General features: G+C 52.2%; 1 protein-coding gene across 2 annotated transcripts; it reads right to left on the bottom strand.

The window, feature by feature from the left end:
- Window positions 1–5627: 5627 nt before the first annotated feature.
- KCNG4 (potassium voltage-gated channel modifier subfamily G member 4) lies at window positions 5628–26343 on the bottom strand. Of its 2 annotated transcripts, XM_072819471.1 has the most exons (4): window positions 25677–26343; window positions 25026–25232; window positions 23285–24047; window positions 5628–12624 (listed from the first exon to the last, which is right to left on the bottom strand). In XM_072819471.1, exons 3-4 carry the CDS (start codon window positions 24032–24034, stop codon window positions 11854–11856), a joined length of 1521 nt encoding a protein of 506 aa, XP_072675572.1. In that variant the 5' UTR covers window positions 24035–24047; window positions 25026–25232; window positions 25677–26343; the 3' UTR covers window positions 5628–11853. The 2 variants fall into 2 exon arrangements, with proteins under 2 accessions (XP_072675572.1, XP_072675571.1); XM_072819470.1 differs by lacking the exons at window positions 25026–25232; window positions 25677–26343 and adding an exon at window positions 24148–24971.
- Window positions 26344–27051: the final 708 nt, after the last annotated feature.

A 27051-nucleotide genomic window follows, 5' to 3' on the forward strand; every position in this document is an offset into this window, starting at 1 on the left:
GAGGAGGCAGACAGCTGCCCTAGTCCCTGTCAGTCAGGTCCTTTGGATTTTTGTGAGTGGGCGGGGCCCAGAGTCCCTCTCACCGGGCTTGAAGATATATGGGGCTAAACATTCACCCCCAATTCATGTCCCCCCAGAGTCTCTCAAAGTGACTTTACCTGGAAGCAGTCTTTGCACACATAATCAAGTTAAAATGAGGTCATAGGGGAATTGGGTGGGCCCTAATCCAGTGCCTGGGGCCCTTGTAAGAAGAGACAGATGTATACAGGGAGGGGCCCATGTGAACACAGAGAGGGCAGTGATGCTGCCACAAGCCAAGGAATGCCAAGGATGGCAGCCACCACCAGACGCTGGGAGGGAGGCATGGAATGCTTTCCTCCTGAGAGCCTCTGGGGGTAATCAGCCCTGCCAGCATCCTGACTTCAAACTTCTGGCCTTCAGAGCTGGGAGCTAAATAAATGTCTGTTTTAAGGGCACCTACTGTGTAGTACTTTGTTATGGCAGCAGAAGGGGGAGGGTTAGGGGGAGCGAACGGGTAAGAAGAGGGAGGGAATGGGAAGGGGGAGGGAATGGGGAGAAAGGAGGGAGGGAAGGGGGAGTCAAGAGGAGGGGCTACCACACATGGAGCCTGTGCTCAGGAATTTGCTTGTGCAGGGCCAGCGGGCGGAGGATTAGGGCAGGGAGTTTGCACCTGCCAGGAGGGTCTCCAGAGCCAGGTAAGCACTGAGGGTTTTGATCTGAGCAAACAGCTGCAGGAGATCAGTAGGTACAGTTTCTCTAAAAGAAACTTCTCAGGCCAACTTTGAAATGTTGATTTCTCTTGGCTAGTTTTTCCAGGGACAAGAGGATTTTTTAAAACACCCAAGCCTATTAATTAGCCCATTTGTTGCATGGTGGTTGTCCCTGGGAGATCAATTGATTTACTCTTCGTACTGCAGTGGCGACCACAACACCCGGCCCCGCCGCAGCCGTAGGCAGTGAGCCTTCTGATATTCATTCATCACATAATCACTGGGTAAACAAGTTATTCAAAGTGACATTAACTCTGCTGTGTTCTGCCAAGTAAGGAATATTTGTCCCCACCTTCCATAAATCTGCCTGTCCCGTCCTGTCCTCCCAAGACAGTCCTCATTACACGGAACTCGCTCCGTTCCTTTGACTCAGCTGTATTTATGTTGAAGGACAATGATGAAGGCTGCTTTTGAAATGGCGAGCCTGTTAATGTCTTCTTGGCCTAATCCCTATGGCTGTAGTTTCGCCAGCAATGGCATATTTAAATTGGCAGGTGATGTCATCTAGCTGGGCACGAGTCACCCTGCCTCCTCCTCCAGGATGCCCATGCGATCACTCCCCTCTGCCTTCCTGCTGCTTGGAGCTCTGGGAACCCTTCCTGGGCCCCCAGCACCCCATAGGCCGCACTGCCCCTCCGCTCCCTCTGCATGGTCTTCAACACTCAGACGTGTGGACCATGACCATGAAGACCAAGACACACCACTTCACCACCTTGCCCACCTGGATGCCAAGGGGCCAACCACCTCTCCAAGCCTCAGTGTCCCCATCTGGCAAATGAGTCAGCCACAAAAGCGTCACCTATGGGGTCGCAGTGGCTGAATGGGGAAGGGGGCCGAGCAGCGTTCCTTTCTCTTGGCAGTCCTTAGGCGGCGGCTGTCCCTCTGCAGGCCTGTCTGCTCCCAGCTCTGGGAGGTGGCCCCTTGTCTGCTCCTCCCTGTCTCCTTGGGTGGGGTCTCCCATGTAGAAGATTCTTGACAAACGAGCTTTGAATGGGAAAGTGAATAAGAGCTAGAGAAAGGTTAGTGAGAGCCCAGGGGGTGGGGGGAGATACCCCACTCCATGGCACAGCGGTTTGATGGCAGGTAAAAACATCCGGTATACCACAAAATGCTGTGACAAAGACTGCCACACCCTTGGGCTTTCAGCAAAGCTCTTTCCTCTCAGCAGATGGAGGTGACAGGTCCCCCGATGGCTGTCCCCCCATCCTGGCTTCAGGGGAAGGCAGCCTCCCCTCTTAGGACATGAGCTGGGCTTCCCCACATTACTTCTGCCTGCAGGTTCTTTGGTCTAAATACAGTGACTCCCCACGCTGCAGGGATGGCTAGGGACAGGAATCTAGCGGGAGTGTGAGTGGGCCCCGCCCTCCTGGTCCCTGGGGCCAGCTCAGAGGCTGGCACACAGGGGGCACTTGGAAAGGGGAGGGGAAGGCATCATGCTCTGGGAAGGAGGGGGCACCTGCGCTTGCTGCCACCTGCTGTGTGGCAGGTGGTCCCGGAAGGTAGAAATGAGCCAGGGACAGAGGCGGGTGGCTGTAAGGTACATGTCTAGGACTGAACAACTGTTCTGGGTCATCGAGAAGTGATATTTTATTGCCTGGTGTTGATACTGGTTGAGAAGAGAGTGTGTGGAATAGAAGTAGAGCCTTCTACTTTCCATGTAGATGTCAGCGCTGCTCTGGGTGACCGAGCTGGCCTGTGTTTCCCCCCATCGGATTTGCTGATGCAGATTCTTGTTCCCAGAGTGGCAGATCACCAGAGCCAGCCAGCGTGGCTGCAGACACGAGCTCCTTACCCCTACCAGGGCCGATGGCCAGGGTTTGGTGTGGATATCTTGCCTGAGGACATCTTTAGAAGCTTCTATAGGATACAGGGAGCAGGGTAGACCAAATGCGGTGACAAACAGCCCCACGGTTTCAGTGGCTTACTCAGGAGAGGCTCCTCTCTTGCTGGTATAATCCACTGATGCAGGAGATCAGCTGCTTCCATCTTGAGGCCCCACCACTTAGGGCAGGGCCAGCAAATCCTCTACAAAGAGCCAGCAGGTAAAGATTTCCACCTTGTGGGCCATACAGTCTCCGTTGCCGCTGCTTGACTGCTGGTATAGCCTCAAAGCGCTGCAGACAAGGAGTGGGCCAGGCTGTGTTTCGATAAAACTTTATTTACAAAAACAAGGTGGGGGACAGATATAGTTTCCTGACCCCTGTCTTAGGCCTTTGGATATTCCTCAGAATCTGCAGGGCCTGTGGAGTGAGGGGCAGGAGGGAAAGTAAAAGGCTTATGCTGGCCCGAGCCCCAGTGGCACACACCCCTTCCACCACATTCCACTGAGCAGAACCTACCTGCAGGGAAGCTGGAAACAGGGAAGAAGAACCAGATGTCGGCAAGCTCATGGCCACCCTCTGCCCCGGGGCCCACCGGGAAGGCACTGGACAGCCTCAAGGTGTGTGTTCATGTGGTTGGTAATGCAAGGACAGGCCCAGGAACTGCAGACCCTGAGTTGGGTCTGCCCTGTGGGACCATTCAGCGTCTGTTTGCTCATTGATCAGTGGGAAGCCTACAGGGCCTCCTCTATACCATCTATACCATCACTTTGTGGATGAAATAAGGTGCAGAAAGTTCTGCCCTAGGGCCTCACACCGGGGAGTCCCTTGGAGACTGGGGGCTTTGGGACAGGTGTTTGAAACCCACCAACGAGCTGAGCTGATGAAGGTGTGAGCCCCAGAGCAGAACCAACAGTTCTTGTTTGGCCAGGTCCCTCCTCTGTGCCAGGAAGCCTGCTTCTTTCAGAAACCAAATATTTAGGGGCACCTGGGTGGCTCCATGGTTGAGCATCTGCCTTTGGCTCAGGGCATGATCCTGGGGTCCTGGGATCGAGTCCCACATCAGGCTCCCCACAAGAAGCCTACTTCTCCCTCTGCCTGTGTCTCTGCCTCTCTCTGTCACTCATGAATAAATAAATAAACTCTTTGAAAAAACATCTCATTCTGGAATACCATCTTACAGGGTGTTATTGGATCTCAGTGTCTTTTCTGTAGTGAGAGAAAGCCCATTGGGGACACATGGGTATCGTCCAGAGGCTCCAGGAAGGCAGTAGAAGGAGAGGTTTGAAGCACGGAGTTTGGGGCCACACAGGCTGGGTTTGAATCCTGAGCCCTTCGCTGATGGCTGGGTGACTTGGAACGGTCACCTGACTTGTCTGTGCCTCCGTTGCTTTGTCTATAAAATGGGGATAATAGCACCCTCCTCAGAGAGAGCTGGGGGAATCCAGGTGTGGGTGTGAGGTGATGGGGTGGGAAGTGCCGACATCACACAGCTGACATCCCACAGACACTGTGATTATTCCAAATGATGCCATGGCTGCCCAGCACCTCCTTCTGTCTCTCTTGGAAGGGTGCCGTGGTTTTCCTCTGGGAACTCACCCTCTTCATTCTCAGTCATGTAGTTTCGGTGAGATTGAGCCTGTCTTCTCCAGGGTGAGCCCCAACTCTCCTAAGCCAATCAGCGTGGCCACCGTGGTTGTTTCAGGGGCATGGCCATAAGCTGCTCTGCCTTAAGACTCAATGGACACACATGCTAGGGATTCTGGGGAACAAAAGGCTTTTCTCTTCCATGGTCTTGGGGAAGTGAGGGTGTGAGACTTGCAGCTTGAATAGCCATCTTGTGGCCATGAGGGGAGCCTCAGGGGTGAAGCTGACACACCCAGGGAGACAGAGGGGGGATGCAGAGACTCTGAGTTGGTTTGATGCTGATGACATTGGTCAAACTCCTAGAACAAACCATACCTGACTCCATCTGGATTTTCACTTCTAAGAGCCAGTACGTCTCCTTTTGTTTGCTTGTTTTGCAAAGTCTGGGCAGGGTTTCCTGTATTTGGAAATGAAACATTCCTAACTGATTTATTTTTGTTTTTTAAGAGAGAGAGCATGAGAATGAGTGGGAGTTGGGGAGGGGCAGAGGGAGAGTGAAAGAAAGAATCCCAAGTAGGCTCTACGCCCAGCATGGAGCCCAACAAGGGGCTCGGTCTCATGATGCTGAGATCATGACCTGAGCCGAAATCAAGAATCGGATGCTTAACCAACTGAGCCACCCAGAAGCCCCTCCAAACTGATATTTATGGGCATATCCTAGAAAGTGTCCAGCTGTGCCTGTTTGGACGCTGGGACAGGAGTCTTGATGAGAGGGAAATTTACCTTCATACCAAAACCCTTGGCATTTTCCTGGGTACACTCTCTCCCAGAGAACTGGAGTACATACAGCCTTCAACTCCAGTTGCCTGTGGGCTTGACCTACACCCTGGATGGGCTGCCTTCCCTTCTCCAGCTCAGTTCTCTCTCTCCAGCCAGTGCTTGTCAGGATCATGTCCCAAATAAACCATCTGCGTGTAAATCCTTGAATCAGAGTTTGCTTCTGGGGGAGCCCAGAGATCTGAAAGAACGAAGATAGACCTCCCCAGAAGCCTGTCTGCATTAGGCGCCCACCTGCCCCCACGTCACTGGTGTCATCACACCGCCCTCTTCCTTCCTAGGACTTACCACAAGCCATGCTTGTCCTGTTTATGTCCTTCTGGACTTACCTGTGGCCTGACTTCCTACCTCCCCATCTCCCCTCCACTCAGGACCACAGCAGCATCTGTTGTGCTAACTACCATCTCCGTTGTGCTAGAACAACATCTGGCACATGGCAGACACATTGGAGATACTGCTCCAGAACCCGACGATCGTCCCTCCCTGAATGGTCTTGCTGCGGCCCAGGGGTGGTGACCCCCTGACCCCGACCACCCCTCACCTGGTGGCCCCATGACTAGACCTGCCCCAATACAGCAGAGAAGCCACAACGTCACTTTTTAACATTGTTTAATGTTTCTCTCGGAGTCGCAGGGTGCGCGGGAGCCCTGAAGCTTAGGAAGGCGCCAGGTGACACCGCTGAGCTCCTCAGGGGATCTTAGTTTAAGCTGGTCATTGGCCAAGTACATGGAAGCCTTTGAACTGCGAGATTGGCTAATTTTAGCACGGGGCGCCCAAATTCATCCCGTTCCCAGTCGCCCTTGGTTTTGTCCCGCTTAGAGCAAAGGTGAGTTATGAAAGTCACGCCACGTTTTTCACGTGTTGTTTGGAGCAGGGCTGTGAGCACAGCCTCAGCCAGGGCCCCTTGGATGACCAGGGAGCCACAGGGCTCTCGGGGACAGCCCTTTGTTCTATTTTTAACCAACATCATGTTCCTGGAGGTGCCCCTTCGGTTAGACATCAAATGCCGGATAGAGCAGGTGCCGGCCGAGGATCAGAGCCGAGGGCACCAGCCTGGCAGGCCCGGCTTTGCCAATTCGGGCTGTGTGGTTTGCCCCATTACATCCCCTCCCTCAGCCCTCACATCCACACGTGTAAAATGGGCAGATTCTTTCGCTCTAAGAATCTGTGGGCCCGGCTGCTCCCCAACTGGCAGGTCAGGGAAGGGCACCACCGGGTCCCCTCCTGGTCACAGGTGAAGAGAGAAGTCCTGCTCTGAGCCTCAGGGACTAGTTCATCTGCAGGGAGGACACTCTCTCCTCCTCCCAGGCGTGGCCTATGCACACCTGGCCTTCTGGCACATCCTACCTGGCCTGCATGATCACAGTCAATTAATTCTGTTTTTCTTTGAATGCCTTTGGGCCCAGCCAGCTCTCCCTGGCTCCCTTTCCCTTTCTTACTTTCCACCCCATGCCAGCACTTCCTGGGGTCACCTCCCAGACAAAGGGTTTGCACATCCTCAATGAGGGGCACGGTGCCCTTGGATGTGACACCCTGAGAGGGACACCAGCACATGGATGCCGAGGCTGGCTGGGGGTGCAGAGCCTCAGTCTGGGCATGCAGAGATACGGGACAGACACAAAATGAGGCACATTCTATTAGAAAGGAAGGGCTATATTCATCCCAGACTTCGGCGTCAGAAATTCCACAGAAGGCTGTGGGAACAGTCCAGATTACAGGAAGCTAAAGAGATAGACCGCATAAATGCCTTCTCCAGTCAATGCTGGACCTGTCCTGCTGAGGGAAAAGCTGTAAAGGATATTATTTTGTCAACTGACAAAATTGGAACAGACAATAGGTTAGATTAAAATATTGTGCCAAGGTTAAATGTCCTGATGTTGGTAACTGAGAATATCCTTGTTCTTAAGAGGGAGACCCGCCCCCGCTCCCGAATATTCCAGGTCTCTTTGGCTCTCCACCTTAAAATGAAAGAGGTGATTTACTTTCGGGCTTCCCCCCCCTTTATTTTTTGGGTGAATCATGGATTCCTTTGAGAATCCAAGAAATCACTTCACATTTCACACTCTGAAATGCATGTACGTACATGCTTTGTGGCTTGTCACCTCCAGAGGCTCACTGGCCGTCTTGGAAACTCTCTGCTAAGAATTCTTGGACTGATGGTTTTCTGACAGACCTTCTAGTGCTACATTCTTAAGTTGTTTTTTTTTTTTTAAAGACTTATTTATTTATTTATTTGAGAGGGAGAGAGAGAGCAAGAGCGAGCGAGCACAAGCAGGGAGAGGGGGAGACAGAGAAACCTGAAGCAGACTCCCTGCAGAATGTGGAGCCCCAAGTGTGTGGGGTGGCTCCATCCCAGGACCCTGAGATCACAACCTGAGCCAAAGCCAACTGTAGGATGCTTAACGGACTGAGCCATCCAGGCGCCCCTACAATCTAAAGTTCTAAAAGCAAAGTTCTAAAAGGGCTGTGATGTAGTCAACTTGCTCTCAAATGGTCAAAAAAATTTACTATTTATATATAATAAAACGATAGTAAATGATAAAGCAAAGCAAATGGCAAAACATGCTTTAAAAAAAGAGGTGTATTCAGGTATTGCATGTACGTACTGGTTTTGTTCTTGCAAATTTTTTGTTTGATGTTTCCCAAATAAAATGTTAAAGAATCAGTTGCCTAGTGACTAGTAATCACTCAGGAAGTGCAGCCCATTATTCACGTATCAGTATGAGGAAGAGTTATCAGCGTCCAGTGCCCCTGGTGAGAGGCAGGCGCTGGCAGGCACAGCTGCTTAGCCAGGCACCTGCAGGCCTCAGGTTGGGGGCCAGGAGCCCAGGTGGGTGGGTAGGAACGAGGTGGGCAGCTGGTGGACAGAGATCTCAGTGACTTTCTATTCAAACTTGAACTACTTGATGATTTTTGCTAAGGGAGTAGTTCTGTGGACAGTCAGGGACTATGGTTTGTTTATTTTACCTTTCTCCTGGCGTCTTACCTGGCCCTCCGTGGCATAGATTGTTGCAGTGAAAGTTGCTACCCAGAATCACATTCTGTCCAAGCCTGGAGGGACTTTCCTAACCACCTGGTCCAACCTCTCCATGGGATCAGTGAGAAAAGGAAGGGCCAGTGGAATCAGTCACCATATCCACTGTGATATGACAAAGGAAGGGTGACAGCTTGTGCCGGAGGTACCCCAACACAACCCTGCTTACTCTACTCAGGGTAGCACGGCAAAATTATATTCTTGTTGTACTTTTGTCTTGAATATTTTCTTTGAGGGCTTGGGCCCCCTTCAGAAGAGCCTAAGTGCTAAAGCATGGTACACGAGAAAGAGTATTCTGCTGGAAACCAGGATGCTTGGATTTAATGAAGTAAACTGGCTGTGTGGCCTTGGGCAGGTGGCTCTCCCTCTCTGAGCCTTGGTCCCTTCACCTTAAAATATGAGACTTGATTTACTTAGTAATTTCTTATCCTTTCATAGGGGCCATGGATTCCTTTGAGGATCTGATAAAAATTGTTGGACTGGTTTCTGAAACTATGCACTTTGAGATTCACATAATCTCCAGAGGTTCACAGACCCCCTCATGGAAGCTCCCTGCTTACATAGTATTCTGATGAGCTGTCCAGTTACCAATTTCTCAAGTCCTATAAGCCTTCAAAATAGAGTCAGTGGGTGGAGCCCCCACTGGCACCAGGTTGAAGAATTAACCTATCCATCCCCAAGTCACTTCTTGGGCTCGACTCTGGTTAGAGACCAACATTTTAAAGTTATCCCGATGGTAGCCACACTTGGGGTGCGCACAGCATAATGTATAGACTTGTTCAATCACTGTGTTGTACACCTGCAACTAATGTAACATTGTGTGTCAACTGCACTTCAATTAAAATAATAATAATAACAATAATAATAATAATAAAATGATCTGTGGGAGCTACGTCTATGACACAACATGAAATTGCTTGAAGTAAAGGGCCAGCTACCCTTTGCCTTTGGCTGGAAAATTTCAACCTTTGGCTGCACTCATGCCCATTGACCTCAGAGAAAACAAGCCCTTAAGGGACTGGCAAGACTCCTTTCAGCCAATGGGGAGGAAGAGACCACCTAGCAACTCGCTTGTCATCTCTATCCCATCCAATCAGCATGAAGGGAAGCTGGCTAGACAAATTCTACTTAGACCAGTCCCTGGGGCTATTACTGGGGAGAAAAAATAGAGCGTTTAATTAAACCCCACATGTGAGCAATCAATTCTAATTTTCCACTTCTAATTTGGTAGAATTTCCACCGGGCATGTATTAAGATGCTGTAGGATCTTGTAAGGTTGGGGATGGGCTTACCTAGGTTTCTTTTAGTCCTGGCACCCTTTTGCTCAGATGGCTGGAATATGAACCAGAAGAGAATGGAGCTGCCTAGGTGGAAGCCATCACAGGATGGGCAGAACTGCAGTGAGGAATTATTGCACCAGGCACACAAGCAGCACAGAAAAAAAGGCCTCCCAGGAGAAGAGGGAGGGCCGGGTGTGGGGTCCGATGTGGCTCCCAGGCCTTCTACGGGCTGTCGAGGATTCTTCCTTGGTTCTGGAGGTGAGCTCCCCACCTCAATTCAAGGGGACCTGGCTAGAGGTGGGAGGGTGTCTAGAAATTCTTCATCCTTTTCAAAATCATTCTTTTCAAATGTTTTACCTTGGGATGCAGAGCTCTCTGTGCACAAAGCAACCCCGAGGGTCTTGCCAGAGCCCCTGTCAGAAAAATCACAGATCTGGCCAAAGCCCCACATATGGCAGAGGGAAAGGAGTTACAGTCACAGAGAGTGAAAATCAGGGCCTGAGTGAGCATTCAGGTCACAAGCACCCAAAGCTCATGAGACTGTGCTATTCACTTCCTGGGGCAGATGGCATGGGGTAGGGATTTTACAGAGGGGCTTTCCTTGTGTGTGACCACCGTGCCACTCTGCAAAGAACTTCCTTGGTGAAATGTCAGTGTGGGAAGGACTGGGGTCGACCTGTAGATTTGGAGGGTCTGGAGGGATGGAGGCATCTACCCTCTCAGCTGGGAGGGTTCCCAGAAGGGAATGAGGGCTACCCTCGGGATGAGGCTAGCTTGCAGCCAGATGCTTGTACAGGATGCTGCCCTGGGCCAGAGCCGGCGTGGTGCCTGGTGTTGCAGTCAGAGGAAGGCAGGTGACTGGCACATGGTGGGCCTGCACTAAATGCCAGCAGAATGAATGAAGAGCAGGCAAGCTGTCTCCGATGATGAAACACTGACGTGCTTACACACAGATGACATTGGATCCACCCATCCCTGACAACCTCACCACCACCATTCCATGTGGTGCATGTCCCAGTGCGCCTTCTGCAGTGGGTTTCCAGCCAACTGTAATGTGCACAGCTGTGTCATTCAAGGAAGGTGCCATCGAGGCCTCCCCCAGAAAATAAGTGACACCAGGACTTGGCACTCCTCATACAACTAATAATTAGAGGAAGGAGGTCCTCAGAACCTGTCTGAGCCACTTGGTCATTCTCTGCCCCACGAAGGTCTCCCTGCACGCTGCCTAACCGTCTTCATCCACACCTGCTGTGTAGCCACATCACTGCTTCCTCCAGCATCTACCAGAAAGCCCAGATCCTCTGCTCAGCCCTCACAGCCTACCACCTTCCCATTCCCACCCCCTCCCAACTTTAGCTCCCAGAACATTCCTCCTCATTCAACCCCTCCTGGGTCTGGGTGAAGCCCTCTGTGAGCTGGTGGCTCAGGATTCATGGTTCTGGCCTCAGCACACACTGCTTTTAGCTTGAACAACTTGATCCTGCCTCTGCTTCCTCCACTGGATGCAAAGGGCTGAATCTGTTCGTGAATGAATACCTAAATTGACAAACATACTTAAATAAAAGCGGAGGAATTTACACTGGTCGTGCATGGCGGCAAGGGGCAGATTCTAAGGCTGCTCACATTTCTGCACTGAAGCTATACTGCATCTGCGGTGGCTGGCTGAGCTGAGGGTGGAAAGCCGAGGTCTCTTCAGGGCTGGAGGAACCAGCAGCAGGAATGGTTCTCTCCAGGGACAATGCAGTGCCCTGCAAGAGTTAGCCTCTGTCAGGGCCAAGAGCTGGATAATTGGAGAATGTCCCAATAAGAGTCCAGTTGGCCAAGGAGGGCCTGCTGTGCTGGCAAGTGGCATGCCTGCCCAGGTTCCAGGCACATCAGGAGGAATGGCAGGCCACCAGCTCCCAATATGGGGTTTAGCACTGAGGCCAGTTCTGCCTTCTTGGCTAAAAGCTTCCAGAGCCGGGGAGGAGGCAGCAGCATTCGGGAAATGCCACTGGCGATGGTGAGTGGGGAGAGGACATATTGATCTCTGCTGGAACCTGCGATAGGGCTGGGTGGCGATATCTGATCAGAGGGGTTTGCAGTGACTGACCCCTCTGGTTCCTGTTGGTAGGGTGAGCCTGGAAAGAGAGCCTCAGGGGGAGGAATGGAGTTCTGTAGGGTCAGTTCTGTGCATCCAGAACCCAGCCTGGGGCATGGAAGACTGCAGGGGAGGAAGAGGAGTGGAGGATGGCTGACCTAACAGAAAGAGCCAATGTGCTCAGCAAGGTGCAGAGAGGGGGGAAAAGGCAGGGAGCATCCATAATGATAGCCAGAATTGCCATGGCCGGTGGGGTCAAGAATCACAACAAGCAAACAGCTGTGGCCTTGAGCCCCTCCCAGCTTTGGGAGAGACCCTGGAGCTCTAGAAACATCCTACCAGACGGTCTACACCTGGTGTTCTCTAGCTGGGTCAGCTGAGGGCGCTGAGTTGCAGTCCTGCCCTTTTCATGGAGGGTTTTGAGTTAAATGTAGTTAGTGGGCAAGGAGGGGCCCTCTGGGACCAGGTCGTCGACGTCACCCAGGAGTTCGTGTTCACTGGCCGTGGCGGCGTGCTGCAGGTGGCGAAGGCGCGCCTGGAGCTGCTCCTGCTCCTTCTTGAGCTCCAGGTAGGAGTGCGAGAAGGTGTGGAAGATGGATGTGGCTGGGAAGGCCATGATGAGGATCCCACTCAGGATGCTGCTGAGGGCCACCATCTGGCCCGGCACGCTGCGCGGGACCATGTCTCCGTAGCCCACCGTGGTCATGGAGATGACGGCCCACCAGTAGGAGGCCGGGATGCTGGTGAACTCCAGGACCCGCCCGGACTCGTTCTCGGCCACGTAGACCAGAGGGGAGAAGAGGGTGACGGCCACGCAGAGGAAGAGGAGGAGCAGGCCAAACTCGCGCGTGCAGCGGCGCACGGTGAGGCCCAGGCTCTGCAGCCCCAGCGAGTGGCGGGCCAGGCGCATCACGTAGAGGATGCGCAGCGCCCGCAGCACCCGCAGCGCCAGCCCCACCTTCTCCAGGTACGAGCCCCCGCCCGGCCTCTCGCCATCCTCCCGGGGCTCGCCCGACACCGCCAGGGACACGTAGTACGGGGAGATGGCCAGGATGTCGATGATGTTCAGGGGGCCTTGGAAAAACTCACACTTGTTCTGGGCCTGGACAAACCGCAGACAGAACTCCAGGGAAAACCAGGCCACGCAGACCGTCTCCACGATGAAAATATAGTAGCACTTCTGAGAGCACTCACCCTGGGGAGGCGATAAAATGCAGGATGAGAGTGGTGGGCGGCAGCGCTGGGAAGGGAGGAAGAAACCATGCCGAGAAGTGACTCCTTGTATCTGTAGTGACATCGACATCAGTATCAATACCATATATATCTATAGGTTCTATATAGATTCTATTTATACCACATAGTTTTTCTCTGTTTGTATATTATCTATCATCTCTCGGTCTTAATTGAGCTCCGTGTGCTGTAGACTCTCAAAACCCCCTTTTTAGATAGCTCTCGAGTTGTGGCCGGGCACGTGGCCAGTCAGCTAGATCGGGGACCACCCTTTCCAGCCTCCCTTGCAGCAAAGTGTGGCCAAATAACAAAGAACCCACTCATGAAATGTGAACAGAAGTGATGTGTGCCACCTCCCATCCCAGGACTTAGGATGTTGGTGTGAGTTCCTACATACTTTTTCATTGTCAGCTGGGGCAACCCACATGGCCCTGCAACCCAGCCTAGAACCTACAGATTGGACCAATGCCCCAGGAGAAGATGGAGTGGGAAGTGGGATGGAGTGGAAACAATCTTGAGTCTCCAACTGAGAGCTGCTCACTCACCTCATCCCTCTTTGCAAGAGAAATCAGTATTTATTTTTTTTTTAATTTTATTTTTGGGAGGGGAGGGGCAGAGGGAGTAGGAGAGAGAATCTCAAGCTGACTCCACACCGAGTGCAGAGCCAGATGCGGGGCTCCGTCTCACAACCCTGAGGTCGTGATCTGAGCCGAAATCAAGAGTTGGGGCCCCAATATCTATTTTGTTTTCTTGTCATTTTTTTTTAAAGATTTTATTTATTTATTTACAACAGACACAGAGAGAGAGGCAGTAAGAGACATAGGTAGAGGGAGAAGCAGGCTCCCTGCATGGAGCCCGATGCAGAACTCAATCCCAGGACCCCAGGATCACGACCTGAGCCAAAGGCAGATGCTCAACTACTGAGCCATCCAGGTGCCCACCACCCAATATCTATTTTGTTTAAAGCCATTCTATCTTGGGGCCTCTTTGTTATAGCAACCAACCTTCACCTTCACTAATCTAAGCCCCTTTTGTGTTCCATGCATTGTTCTAGTGTTGTCACTTCTGCTACATGTGATGTCATGAGCAGGCAATGTGACCCCATTTTATGCCGAGGATATGGTTCCAAGCAGTGAAATGACTTGCCTGAGCTCACGTACATAGTAGATGATCTCTCAGCCACTGCATGGTATTTTGTAACTTCCTTACCTACCATTCTTCATTCATTCATCCAACAAAAATGCATGGAGGGCTCATCTGTACTAGGCTCCGAGGCTCCGGGGGTAAAGTAGTAGAGAAGCAGATGTCAATTCTGGGAGATTGGAGCCTGGTGGGGCAGAGAGAGCTCCTGTGTCCCCGGTACAGCCCTGTGATGGATGATTGCAACTATTCACACAGGGTCTGTTGCCCTCTGGAGATTGCAGCTAGGTGGGGGCTACTGTGGATTCACTGTTGCATCATTCATGCTCCCTGCCTGGCTCCTGGCTCCCAATAGAGAGTTCCATTGGCCCCTGTGCCACTTAAAGCATGGCCCTCGGACCAAAAGCATCAGCTTCCCTGGAGAGCTTGTAAGAAACACAGAATCGTGGGCCTCACCCCAGCCCTAAGGAATCAAAACCTGCATCTTAACAATCTCTCAAGTGATTCATGCGCACGTCGAAGTTCAAGGAGCTCTGGTCTGGCACAGTGGTTCTGAGCCTTGGCTGTACATTAGAATCATCTGGGGGCTTTGAAACCCCTTGATGTCCTGGTTAGGACCTCAGAATCTTAATTTAGTTGATTGAGGTTTGAATCTGCGCCGTAGAACTTTCCAGAAGTAATATATGTGTGTGTATATATATATATATGTATATGTATATATATGTGTGTATATATATATACACACACACACACACACATATATATATATATATATATATATATATATATATATATATATATATATATATGATGGATGAGTGAATGAATGACCAAAGCTAGTTGCCTGAGTGGAAAGTAAGATGTTGACAACTTCAGTTTTCTTTGGATTAAAAACCTCTGAAGTGGAAAAAGAATTTAGTTCCACTGCCTGCGCCCACAGGAATACGGAATTGAAACGAAATGCTCTTTTTATGTCTAGAGGCTGGAGGAAGAGAGAAAATGGGGTGGTCTGTCTCCATCTCAATGTGCCTGTCTGTGTCTGTGACTCAGGTTCAAATCCCACACTTCCACTGACTGCAGATCCATTGTCTTCTCTGGACTTGTGGTTCTCTACACTGGGAGAAGTGTGGTGAATGGAAATGAGCACACAGAAGTGAGCAGGCTGTTGCACCTGCAGGCACACGATATACTGTGGCTATGTGTGCGAGATGATGCACAGGTTACAGATGATGCACCGTATCTCTCACTGTATCTACCACGGTAGCTATCCTTGTGAGATGATCCACTGGTTATGGGCACAGCCGGCCTGGTCAGTACAAGGGCAACAGTACCCTTCTCCTTTCCCTGGATTTTACAGGAAGGGGAAGAACTTCTCAAACATACAAGAGGTCTTTGCCCTGACCATCTAGGGTTTGCTTCAGAATTTGGGAGTGTGGGATGTCTGGATGGCTCAGCGGTTGAGCTTCTGCCTTCAGCTCAGGGCATGATCCCGAGGTCTGGGGATCGAGTCCCACATTGAGCTCCCTGCGAGGAGCCTGCTTCTCCCTCTGCCAGTGTCTCTGCCTCTCTCTCTATAATATCTCTCATGAATAAATAAATACAATAAAAAAAAAAAAAGAATCCTGGAGTGCCACAAGTTTTGGGCCCTGACTCCCTAGTCTTGCTGCAGACTTGCTGTGTGACCTTGTAGTGGTCCCTGCCTCTCTCTGTGCTTCAGTTTCCAGTGAAGAGGTTGGAACAGTATTTCTCAAAGTGGATTTAGCACACCCTGCATCAGAATCACCCAGAGTGCTTGTTACATATGCAGATTCTTGGGCTCTCACCACAAAATCAAACCCTGGAGTGGGGCCCATGAATCTGCATTTTGGCAAGCCCTGCAGTTGACTCAATGGCATCTGGGAGTTTTTCAGACTCTGGGCCAGATTGCCCCTACAAGGCCACTGTTGTAACATTCTGGAAGTTTTCTCCTTGGCTTCAGGACTTCTGGTAGCCTGGGAAGAACCTTTCCAGACCATTGACTCAATAGCTCAAGAAGGTGACTCCTGAGAGGTGCACAGGCTCTGCGGGTGCTCCTCTGCCTCTGTGTGGGCATTTGGCTATTCAAAGCATGCACTACCCACCTCCCTCTGGCCTGGCCTGCCGGCCACCTCCCTGCACTGCAGCAAGCCCTCTGCTGCATCACCACCCTGTGCTGCTACTCTGCTCAAATCCTGAAACCACCCTCCCAGCACCAGTCCTCTGAGAAATGTCCCCTTTGAGGTGGGGATTTATGGGGTCTGAGCCAAGGAAATGATTCCTAGGCCAGCCACGTTTGGAGAAAAATAGGAGGGAAATCAAAAACTTTCTTTTTCTCTGAGGAAGCTTTTGGTTGTATTTTGTAAGTAGGGTGAACAACTAGTCCTGATTTGTCCACATCTTTCCTGCTCTGAGCACAGAAAGTGCCAGGTCACCAGAGCCCCATGGTCCTGGGCAAACCAAGATGGATGTCACCTCCCTGAGGGGCCTCGCCACCGGTGGATAGAGGTCTGCTCTGATTGCTCCATGCAGCCAAGAGTGCGAGTCAGGTCTATGAAGACCAGAGGGTGAGCGATGCCACGCCGTGGGTGCTCTCACATGCAGAGGAGGATGCACTCTTCCATCTATGTGACATTCAAGACAGTGGACAAAATCACCCATACAGCGGCCACCTCTGTGTGGGGTAGGGATGGGCTCTGAGGGAACACGAGAGAGCTTTCCAGGCGAACAGGAATTTCCTATGTTAAACAGAAGGTGCGGGTGATGCGGGCATACGCAGTTGTTCAGTTGTACAGCTAAGATCTATCCCTTTCACTGAGTGTACATTTTACAAATAAAACTGAAGTGAATGGCAGTAATAATAAGTGATTGGGGTGGGGGAGGGAGTGGAGCAGGAAAGAACAAGAGTGACTCATGGTGGAAACTGAGTCATGGATCCTTGGGGGTTCAACATCATTCTGTTTACTTCATAAATGTGTCTCATTTTTGACCATGAAAAGTTAGAAAACCAATCAAGGTCAGAAATCAAAACCGAGAGACACCTGGGTGGCTCTGGTTGAGCATCTGCCTTCAGCTCAGGACATGATCCCGGGGTCCCGGGATCAAGTCCCACGTTGGGCTCCCTGCAGGGTGGCTTCTTCTCCCTCTGCCTATGTCTTTGCCTCTCTCTGTGTGTCTCTCATGAATAAATAAATAAAATCTTAAAAAAAAAGAAATCAAAACCTCAATCAGATGCCACCACACTCACTAGGAAGGCTGGGAGCATAAGGACCAAGTATTAAGTGTGGGTGAGTCTGTGCAGAAGCTGGAATGCCAAGCATTCGGGTGAGAATCTAAATGGGGCAGCAGCTGCGGGACAGGGGGTGGTGGCTCCTCAGAAATTGAACACACGTCCATTAAGCTCCAGACCTTTGGTTTCAGCTCAGGTCATGATCTCAGCACAGTCTGCTATGACTCTCCCTCTCCCTCTGCTCCTCTCCTGCTCTCTCTCTCAAAAATAAATACATGTTTAAAGAAAAAAAAAAAAAAACGATAAACACGTTTGCTGTATGACTTGGCAATTCTACACTTGGATATTCCTTCAACACCAGAAGGAATTGAAAACATCCTTCTACCCAAAAACTTGTCCACACGTGTCCACAGCTGCTTTATCCACAGCAGCCAAAAGCAGAATCAAACACAAATACCCATCAGCTAATGAATGGATAACCAACCTGTGCTGTATCCACACAGTGGAATATTATTCAGCCCTAAAAAGGAAGCTCTGATACCTGCTACAGCGTGGATGAATAGCCCTTGGCTCAGTGAAGAGAGCCACATGCAAAAGAAAACCACGTTTACAGAAAATGTCCAGAAAAGGCAGAAGTATGCTGATGATTGCCGGGGGCCAAGGGGGCTCGGGAGAATGGGGAACACTGGGACAGGGGCGCAGGGTTTCTTTGTGGGAGGATGAAAATGTTCTGGGACAGAAGAGATGATCCCCTAAGTATACCCTAAAAACCCCTGATGTGTGCACTCTACAAGGGGACCTAGTAGGATACGGATTATGTCTTAATAAAAAAGAAGCCAGGGCCCGAGCCTGAGCTAGGCAGGTCGGTGGGTGAGGCACTGAGGGGCCCCACGACTTTGCCCTGAGCCTTTAGGCTTAGGAACAGCCCTGGGGTCAGAGGACAGGCAGGGCTCTGCAAGGGCAGACCACTGTCGCTGGGGGCCCATATGGACAGTCTGCCCCGCAGATGATGCAGGTGCAGGAAGGGCCAGTTCCAGAAACACCATCTGGGAGGGACTCGGGGCCAGAGTCTTGACCTTGGAGCTTTCCTCACACCCTGGGGCCATGGAAGTAGGCCCGAATCAGCCACTTGCCACCCCCTGGTAGCTCAGCGCTTGTCCCTATCTGCTTAGCAGCTCAGGTCTTCTCCTTTCTGCCTGCAAATTCCTCTATCCATGCCCCGGCCTGTGGTCCAGAGTGGCTTCCTCGCCCTGCTGACTCATTCCTCGGCCCGGCTCACCCCTTCCCTGGGAGCCAGTTCTCTCTATCCTCTCTCCCCCCGGGGTCATGCTCCTTTCTGCCCCTCTCTTTCCTGCACCCCAGCTCTAGAATACAGGGGCTCTGGGAGCATGGGCCAGAGGGCAGATGGGGGTCGGGGTCAGGCATGGAGCCAGGGGCGTGTGATGAAGCAGGAAGAGCAGGTGAGCCACAGTGAAGCAGGAGGAGTAGGTCCTGTCCAGGGAGTGGGGAACGCTGCCCATATAGGGCAGATGATATAGGGAGACGAAGCTGGAGGGGGAAGAAGAAAACCCAAAACCGAAAAGCCAGATTAAGAAGAATCCCCTGGAGCAATCACCAAATGTCACCAAACACGGGGAAGCTACTGAGAGCGAGGCAGTTCTTTATGGAGCTGATTCATGATCTGAGAAAGTGGCAGGGGAGGGTGAGCTGGCTCCAGCATGAGGCTTTCCGTGAAAGGGAAGGCGGTGGAAATGGCACCCCACGGGGTGACTTCGGTGACCCACCCAAGAAAGGGCATCGTTCCAGCGAGGGGCCCCTATAGTTCCACCTGGTGTTTAAAAAAATCTGTCTGCGTCCTCCTTTCCCCGGCCCTTAGCAAGATGTTGGAAGCACAGGCAGGAGGGAGAGCGCTTTGCGCCGCTGGGATCAGCGCGCATCTCCCACAGCAAGGTCCCTGAACGCCCCCAGCAAACCTCCAGGGCAGGACTGGAATCTAAAGTGGAGGAGAAACGAGCGAAGGCTGAGCTGGGACTAGAGAGAGGTTTGTGCCCGTACTTGTCACCACTGGGTCTCGGGCACAGAGGAGGCCCTCGGGAAAGGTCTGCTGAACGCAGGACTGAATGGAGAATGAAACAGAGAAGACGTCTGAGCCACCCGCTGCTCACCGTGGCTGGGAGAGGCTGATGGGCCAAGCGGACGGGCAGGTGGAGGAGCCGGAGGGGTGTGAGCTGAGTCCCCAAGGGGGTGTCAATGCAGCCAGGGGTGGCTCCCTGCTGGTGGGTGCGTGACGGCTAGGACCGTTCGGTCCTCAGCACCGGCTTCTGAGTAGGTGAGGAAACAGAGGCACAGGACAGGACGGTGACTGGTCTCAGGGCGGAGCCAGGGCGCGGCAATGCTGGGATCTGAACTCTGCCGCGAGGAGCTAGAGATCCTGGCTCCTCTCCCTGGCGCGCTGGCTACTGCCTAGCTGCTGGATCCGGGTAGCAGCAGGGAGGAAGGCACCGGTCAGGAGAGGCGGAGCAGGTGCTCCATCCAGAGGGAGGGAAGTGCCCTGACCAGCCCAGCTGTCCGGCCAGGGCCGTGGCCACATGGCAAGGGGGCTGGGGATGAATGACCAGCTTGATGGTCATGACCGAGGACACAGGCAGAGGGAAGCGTGGAGCCTCGGAGACGGTGGCACTCGTCCCTGAATGATGGGATAAGCCAACTGTGGCCTGCAGCGACAGTGGAATATTACTGGGCCCTCAGAAGGATCTTCATCCTGTGCTGGCCCAGCCTGGTACAGTCTACGGCGCGGATGGGCTCTGAAAACACCACGCTGAGTGACAGAGGGGGTCACAGAAGGCCACAGGGGTGTGATTCCGTTTGCGTACAATGTCTGGAATAGAGAAATTCACGGAGGCGGAAGGCCCAGCGCTGGTTGCTGGGTGGGTGGGGAGGGATTGGGGAGTGAGTGCTAATGGGCACGGGGTTTTATTTTGGAGTAGCGGAAATGTTTTGGAATTTGATAGAGGTGGAGGCTGTACAATATTGTAAATGTACCGAATGCTACCGGGCCGTCTAGCTTTGGGTGGTTAATATTACCTTATGTGATTTTCACCTCGATTAAAAACCAGGGACCGGGATGGCCAGCATAAGTGCTCCAGGAAGGTAGGAAATGTATCTTACTGTCTCCAGCGCCTAGAAGAGCATCATTTGTAGGCACTCAATAGCTTGCTGAATGAAGGGAAGGGGGGACGTTGTGATATCCTGTCGACCAGGACCTAACGAGTGAATACTAATGGGACTGATGTTTATTAAATGCCTCTCACGCATCAGCATTGTTCCCACTGCTGTGTGCAAATCACTCTGAATCCTCATTATAATCCCATGGGGGGAGGGCCGGGAGCATCCCCATTTTACAGATGACCAAACAGGCTCATGGAGGCTAAGGGACTCCCCCGAGATCACTGAGTTCATGAGTTGTGAGGCCACGATTCAAACCCAGAGGACCTGCACTCTGAACCATCCTGCTGGACAGGGCTGTGCTTCTCAAACCCCAGCGGCCTCAGAGATGCCGAATGCTGCGGAGCTGAGCATCCAGACCAGAGGTAGAGCAGCCAAGCCGTGAAAGTCGGTGTTGTGTGACCTAAGGAGTCAGATTTCAGAACCAGCTGGTAGATGAGCTCAATCCTGGCTCACATAACTAACTGAGCTTTAGAAAAGGATAAATGAAAAAAAAAAAAAAGAAAAAGAAAAAAGAAAAGGATAAATGTTGCCCAAGCCTCAATTTACTCATCTGTAAAATGGAGGTGGTAGTAAGACCTATTTCTTGAAATGTTGTTCAAAGATTAAGTCCATTGATCCAATGCCAGCCTCATGGAGGGCACATAAATAAGCACGGTGCTTTCTCCCTTTCGGGTTGAGCTCTTCCAAGGAAAGTGGGAAAAGCTGGATGCACTTGGGAGGTGCTTAGGCACGTGGCATGGTCCTTGTTGTCTACAGGGCCTCCTCCCTCTTCTTTTGTAATTTACCAACCTTGAGTGTAGACCCAACTGCCAAGTTTACTCCATGGGAGGTCACTGGAAAAAGGCAGAAGGAAAAGCAAAAGGAAAGCTGCCTCTGCCACCCAGCACGACACCGTGTCTGATGGAGGAGGTCTGTGGGTCCCAGTCCTGGCGTGTCTGTCGACCCCTGTGGTGTTAATTCATCTGAACAGATGGATGCTGCTAGGCCCCCAGGACGATGTGGCCCCCAGGCCTCCTGGCAGGGCCTGCCCCCAGAAGCAGCTGGCCAGCTGAACATCCCTGAGGGCAAATACGAAATATCGGACAAGCTTGGTGCTAGAGAGAACATTGTCTTTTTATGTAAATGTAAAGCAGTCTTGGGAAAAAAAAAAAAAAAAAAGACCGCCTCCCCAGCCTCCTGGTTCTTTAAATTACCATCTAAACAGGGAAACACACTTTTTTTGAGGATAGCACCTCCCAGCCTCTCTCTCCGGGGAGCAAGCACACACAGAGGTGGTTTCCACAAGGTGAAAGCGCAGATGGGGACCCGGGCCATGGGCATCACCTCCTTTTATCCCAGGAGCTCCTGAGCCCAGACTGGGGCCTGCTGGGCCTGCGGGCTTCCCAGTGACCTCTGATTTGATCTCCAGAGTCCCCAGTCAACAAAGCCTAGGTTCAAACCTTGGGTAATTTTCAGAGTATTAGGCTTTGAAAAGACCTTGTCCCTCTGCACGTTCTAAATCCTGGCTTCTGGGAAATCCCTGAGGAACAGGTTGATGGAAATCTAGGGGTCCTTCCTCAGCAGCTGAGATCAAGGGCGTCCTTCTGGGGACGGGGGACAGAGGCCACTTATTTTGTCCTAATTTTTTACTGCAGTGTCCAAGTGTAAATATTTCTGCGAACGAGCAGGCTCTTAAATCACATGATTTGGTGCTAAAGAATAAAACAATGTCTGTGTTTGGAGCTATGGTCCTCCCCCCGGGTGGGGGGGGGGTTGGGGGGAAGCTGTTTGAAAGTCAAACATTTTGGTTGGTTTGCTGTAGGACAAAACATTTATAGGTTGCACAAGATACATGTTATTCCCACACATATTTATTGAGAGCCTACCCTGTGCCAGCCAGGGTCTGGTTCTCCATTTAAGTCCTTTCTTTCTGGAAAGTTCTCCAGATTCTACTATATTGCCCTGGGATATATCTTCAAGGGAAGGGAACTTCCCTTAAATTGTCAACTGACAATTATGGGCCATCCACAGGGTTCATTCATCATATATATGTGTTCTATTTATCAGTTCCCTCCATCTGCTATAATGTAAGTTCCGTGATTAGGGTGAGGGGGAACCATGGAGGAATGTAGAGCAGGACAGGAGCAACATTTTCAATTAGGAAACAAATCCAGTTCTGAGTTTCAAGCTCTCTAATAAACTTCCCAATGAAATGTTAAGATCATATGTCATTTCTCAGACTACTTGGCCCCTGGGGAATCTCCTACAAGTTCCTGGAAAAAGAGAGCAAGAGTGGGCAGGATAACCTATTTTGCTGTTGCTTCCTGGGGCACAGTAACTTAGAAGTTAACTCATCCTTGAGTTCCCCCCATCCAGTGAGACTGACTGGGAGGCTCAGGACCCACGTAACAAGCAGGAAAACTGAGAGCCAAGAATCTTGGTTCTGTAACTCCAAGGAAAAAGCTAAAGGCCCGGTGCCTCCCTTTCTCCACCTGAATGTGGAGCTGGGATACCCACCACATTGGCTCAAGGAGGCAGGGATTGGGCCAGGGACAGTACGTGGCACAGAGTAGCCGCTCAGCAAACACGTGGTAAGTGTGTGGAGTGTGTGAACCCTCACAGCGATGGTTCTCCGTTTTGCGGAGGATGCAACCAAGGTTCAGGGGGTTGAAGCAATTTGCCTGTGGTCCGCAGAGCCGGGAGAGGCAAGCCGGGCCTGCCTGGCCCGCGAACACCATGGGGGGGCTTGTGAATACCGTGCCCACTATGGGGCAAAGCCACCTCATGACTTTTGTGGGCCCTTGGCCCTCCATGAGCCTTTTCCTCCAATATAATAATAATAATAATAATAATAATAATAAATTAATTAACATTAAAAATGATCTTTCACAACTGCATTGGTCTAAAAATGCATCCAATCCACACTAGATGATAATCTCTTTTTCTGTTGTTTTTAAAGATACTTAGACATTTTCATGGGCCCCTAAGTCCCGTGGGCACTGGGCCCAATGCCCGGTGGTCAGGGGCCACTCACCTTGTCTTCCTCGGCCCTCAGGTCGGGCATGGTGCTGACACACAGGCTGACCGCTGTGGTGGCCACGAAGAGGATGGACAGACAAGCAAAGACCTTGCCGGGGAGCCCGGAGTGCGGGTTTTCCACGGTCTCCCGCAGCCAGTGCATGAAGACCCCCCAGCGAGAGGGGTCCCCCGAGGGGCGCCTGGCCTCCTGCCGCAGGTGCAGCGTCTCCTGCTGGCGCAGCTCGGCCAGCTCCTCCAGCTTCCTGAGCAGCTCGCGCAGGCAGCATTTCTCCAGGTGGGCCTCCTCGATGCCCCAGTAGGCCAGCTCTTCCCGGAAGGACAGCACGCACGTCCCCCGCAGCAGGGCCAGCCGGCCGGCCGCCAGGAAGCTCACGATCATGCCGAACGCACTGGGGCTCCGGTCGAAGAAGAACTCCTGGTTGTCCTCGTCGTAATCATCGCAGAGCTGTGAGATCTCCTCGTGGTTGCGGCACAACCTGAGTTTGCTCAGGCGGCTCAGCGGAAAGTCGTCCAGGGTGCTCCAGGGGAGGACGTACCGCCTGCCCCCGACGTTGACCAGGATCTCCTTCTTCAGGTCCGCGGCCGGGGAGGCGTCCAGGGCGCCCACCTGGCGGGCCCTGCGGTAGTAAAGGCCCTTGGCGGGGGGCGGCTGCAGGGGGCCAGGCAGGAGCGGACTCAGGGGGCTGCAGGAGGCCCGGTGGCCATGGCCGGGAGGCAGCCCCCTGGCTCTGAAGGGCATGGGCATCGCTGGAGATGTTCTGCAAGACAATGGGGAGAAATCAGTCTCGGGCCAGGACACTGCCTCCTGTTCCCTTTGCTGCCGCTGCTTCACGGGTTTATTGGGCACCTCTTACGCACCTGGGATCTACCTGTGAACAAAAGGAGACGATGGCATCCCTTCCCGGGTCAGAGCTGTGCCACTTCCAGGCTCTGCAGTCTTGGGCATGTGGCTTAACCTCTCTGATCTCAGCTTCATTCATGCCAATGACAAGTCTGGTACCAAACTTACAAGGCACAGTTGGTAAAATAGAGCTTAAGAGTGTTTCTTGACTTCACCGCTGGGTTCTGATCCCTTAGGGACTGCCGGCCCGGGCGGATTACTCAGCCTCCGTGAGTCATCCCTACAGGCTGGGGTAGTTTGAGGACCCATCTCCCTGGGCACGGGGAGGGTTATGTGCAATAATATACATGAGGCGTTACTTCGGAACACTTCTAGAACACTTCTCAGATGCCAGGCACCAATCTACCTGCTTCCTCTATATTAACTCACCACCACCACAACACGACATAAACATTAGTATGCTCATTTCACAGATGAGGAAACTGAGGCACCGAAAGGTAAAGTAATAAGGAATGTGACAGTGCTTGGCAGAGTGTCTGCCCCGTAGGAGCAGCTCCACAATGACCTTATTTGCTTCCTCGGACTTTGCTATCAATGACAGCTGTGCTCCACGTTCTCGGAGCGCTGGCCGTAGCCCCCCTTGCCATGAATCCCTAAACCAGTGACTCCCCCTCTCTGGACCTCGGTCTTGTTATCTGCAAGGTGAAGGGGCCTCTAATGCTCTCTCCATTTCAGACTTATTTGAGGCACTTGACTAGAATAAGGGTTTTAGATGTAGCCCGTGCATTTAAAAAAAAAAAAATCTCCAAAACCTCTGTCATCCTCGGCACCCTGCAACCATTTCCTACACTATTCATTCTGGCCAGAGCTGTTTCCAGAGCATCTATAACCTTACATTCCAATATGCACTCCAATCAAGAGAAGAACTCGACAGCTGAATGGAAATAAAAGTTCCTCTCAATTTCAGAGCCAGTTGGATTCCGGCAGGCAGCGAAGAGTTGAATCACAGCCCGAGCATTTCACACTCGCTCACCACGCAGCGTTCTGTTACTCTGCATGCATTACTTCCTTTACAACGTATGGCCAGAGGAAGATGAGCAGCCTGCAGAGAGAAAAGACTGTTTTGAAATCTGAGGAGTCCCTCCCGAGCATTCTCATTTTCCCAGTGCAAAGCCCCAGACTCAGGGAGCTGAAGTGACTTGTCCAAGGTCACGCAGTGAATCCAAATCCAACCCTGGACTCTGTCTCCCAGCCTGGGGCTCTTTCTAGAACACTGCCCCCACCACCACTACCAAAAAAAAAAAAAAAAGAAAAGATAAAAGAAGAAGAAGAAGAAGAAAAGAAAAAACCTGCCCTGTCTGCATTCACTGCGCAGACCCAACTTTGCCATCCACGGCCCCCCGAAACAGCAGGTGCACAAAACTCCGTCCAGAGCCCAGGAAAGGGATTCGTTCAAAACAGAGCTTTGGACAAGGATGGTAACAGTGTCCTGCAAACCCCCAGCCCTGCAGCAAACACTAACTTCCTCCCCTGAAGTTTAACTCACCTTCTCGTCTCAGGGAACCTTTTCCAGCTGTTTCTCTGCCGGGCGAGGGGAGCCCGTGTCTCAGTGGCCGGAGAAGAGACAGGTTCGTGGTGGAGATGAAGGAGAAGAAAAGAAAAATTCTGAACACGGCAGTTTCTGGCAGAGTTAGTTTCCAACCTCTCTTGCCTTGCCTCTTCCCGAAAGCAGAGGTACATTCATTCTGCATCTCTCTCCAGCAGCCACAGCACGGCCCCCGGGCAGTGGGCTGGGGTTTTTACAAGGACCCCGAAGCCCGTTCCCCCGTGAGAGGTGAGAGTCCAAGGGGTTCATGCTGGGAAGGCGCCAGCCAGCTGTCCTGCTTCAGCAGTGGGCTCTGCGCTCCGAGCCCCACAGGGACAGCCAGTGTGGTCCTGCAAGAGAAGCGGGGGCGGGGGGGGGATGGCTTAGAAATAATCTCTCCATCACCAGGCTGCCGGGAGCAGCAGCAGCCGCCGCGGCTCTGCCAACTGCCTGGGAGGCAAGGAGAGCTGTCCTTCCCTCCCCTCCAAGGAGGAGCATAACTCGGGAGAAGCAGAGGGCGACTTGGAGCAGAGCGCCGGGGCATCTGCAGCTACCTGTCCCCGCACCCTGGAGGCTCTGGGGGTTGCTGATGATGCGGAGGTGTTCGGGTAAAGGCTGCCGGGGGGACTCTCCTGCTTCTCACCAGCCCAGGGACAGGTTCAGCCAGAGAAGCCCGGCATCCGAGTGCCGGGTGGGAGCTCCAGAGGCTGTGTGCTGGACTAGGAGGAGGGGTGAGTGTGGAGTCAAACACGCCCAGGTCCCCTGCTCCCTGGTGAATAGCCAGGTGATCTTGGGCCGGTGACTTAGTGCCTCTGAGCCTCAGTTTCCTTGTTTGTAAAACCTGTGGAAATGGTTCAGAGAGGTCACATCAGAAGCCACGGAAGAGGCTTCTGCTGTGGGTTTGGCTTCCTGGTTTGGCTTCCCGGAGGAGGAGGCCCAATTCCAGGACCTGGGTCCTAGCCTCAGCTCTGCACCACCATGCTGTGTGTCCTTGGTCATTCCCTTCACCTCTCTGGGCCTCAGTTTTCTCAGTGGTCAGATGAGGACAGTCGAAGCCGTGATGGTGCAGACTGCAGAGCCATCTTCCCCTGTAGGTGCTCGATGTACATTGGCTCTTCTTAATTTTCTTAAGAGGTTCTGGGGCCCAGTCTCTTGGCTTCCGAAGGTGAGTTATTATCAGTTCCATTTTGCAGATGAGGCCGGGAGGTCCAGGCGAGAGATTTGCTCAAGGTCACCTTGCCAGTTGGAATCTGCACACACAGAGACTGAGTTCGACCTGGGGGTGGGACTCTCTGCCTCAATGTGGCAGCTCCTCTCTGACTGGTCTCCTGTAGTG

This window comes from Canis lupus, chromosome 3 (assembly GCF_048164855.1).
Source record: "Canis lupus baileyi chromosome 3, mCanLup2.hap1, whole genome shotgun sequence".
NCBI classification, from domain to species: Eukaryota; Metazoa; Chordata; class Mammalia; order Carnivora; family Canidae; genus Canis; species Canis lupus.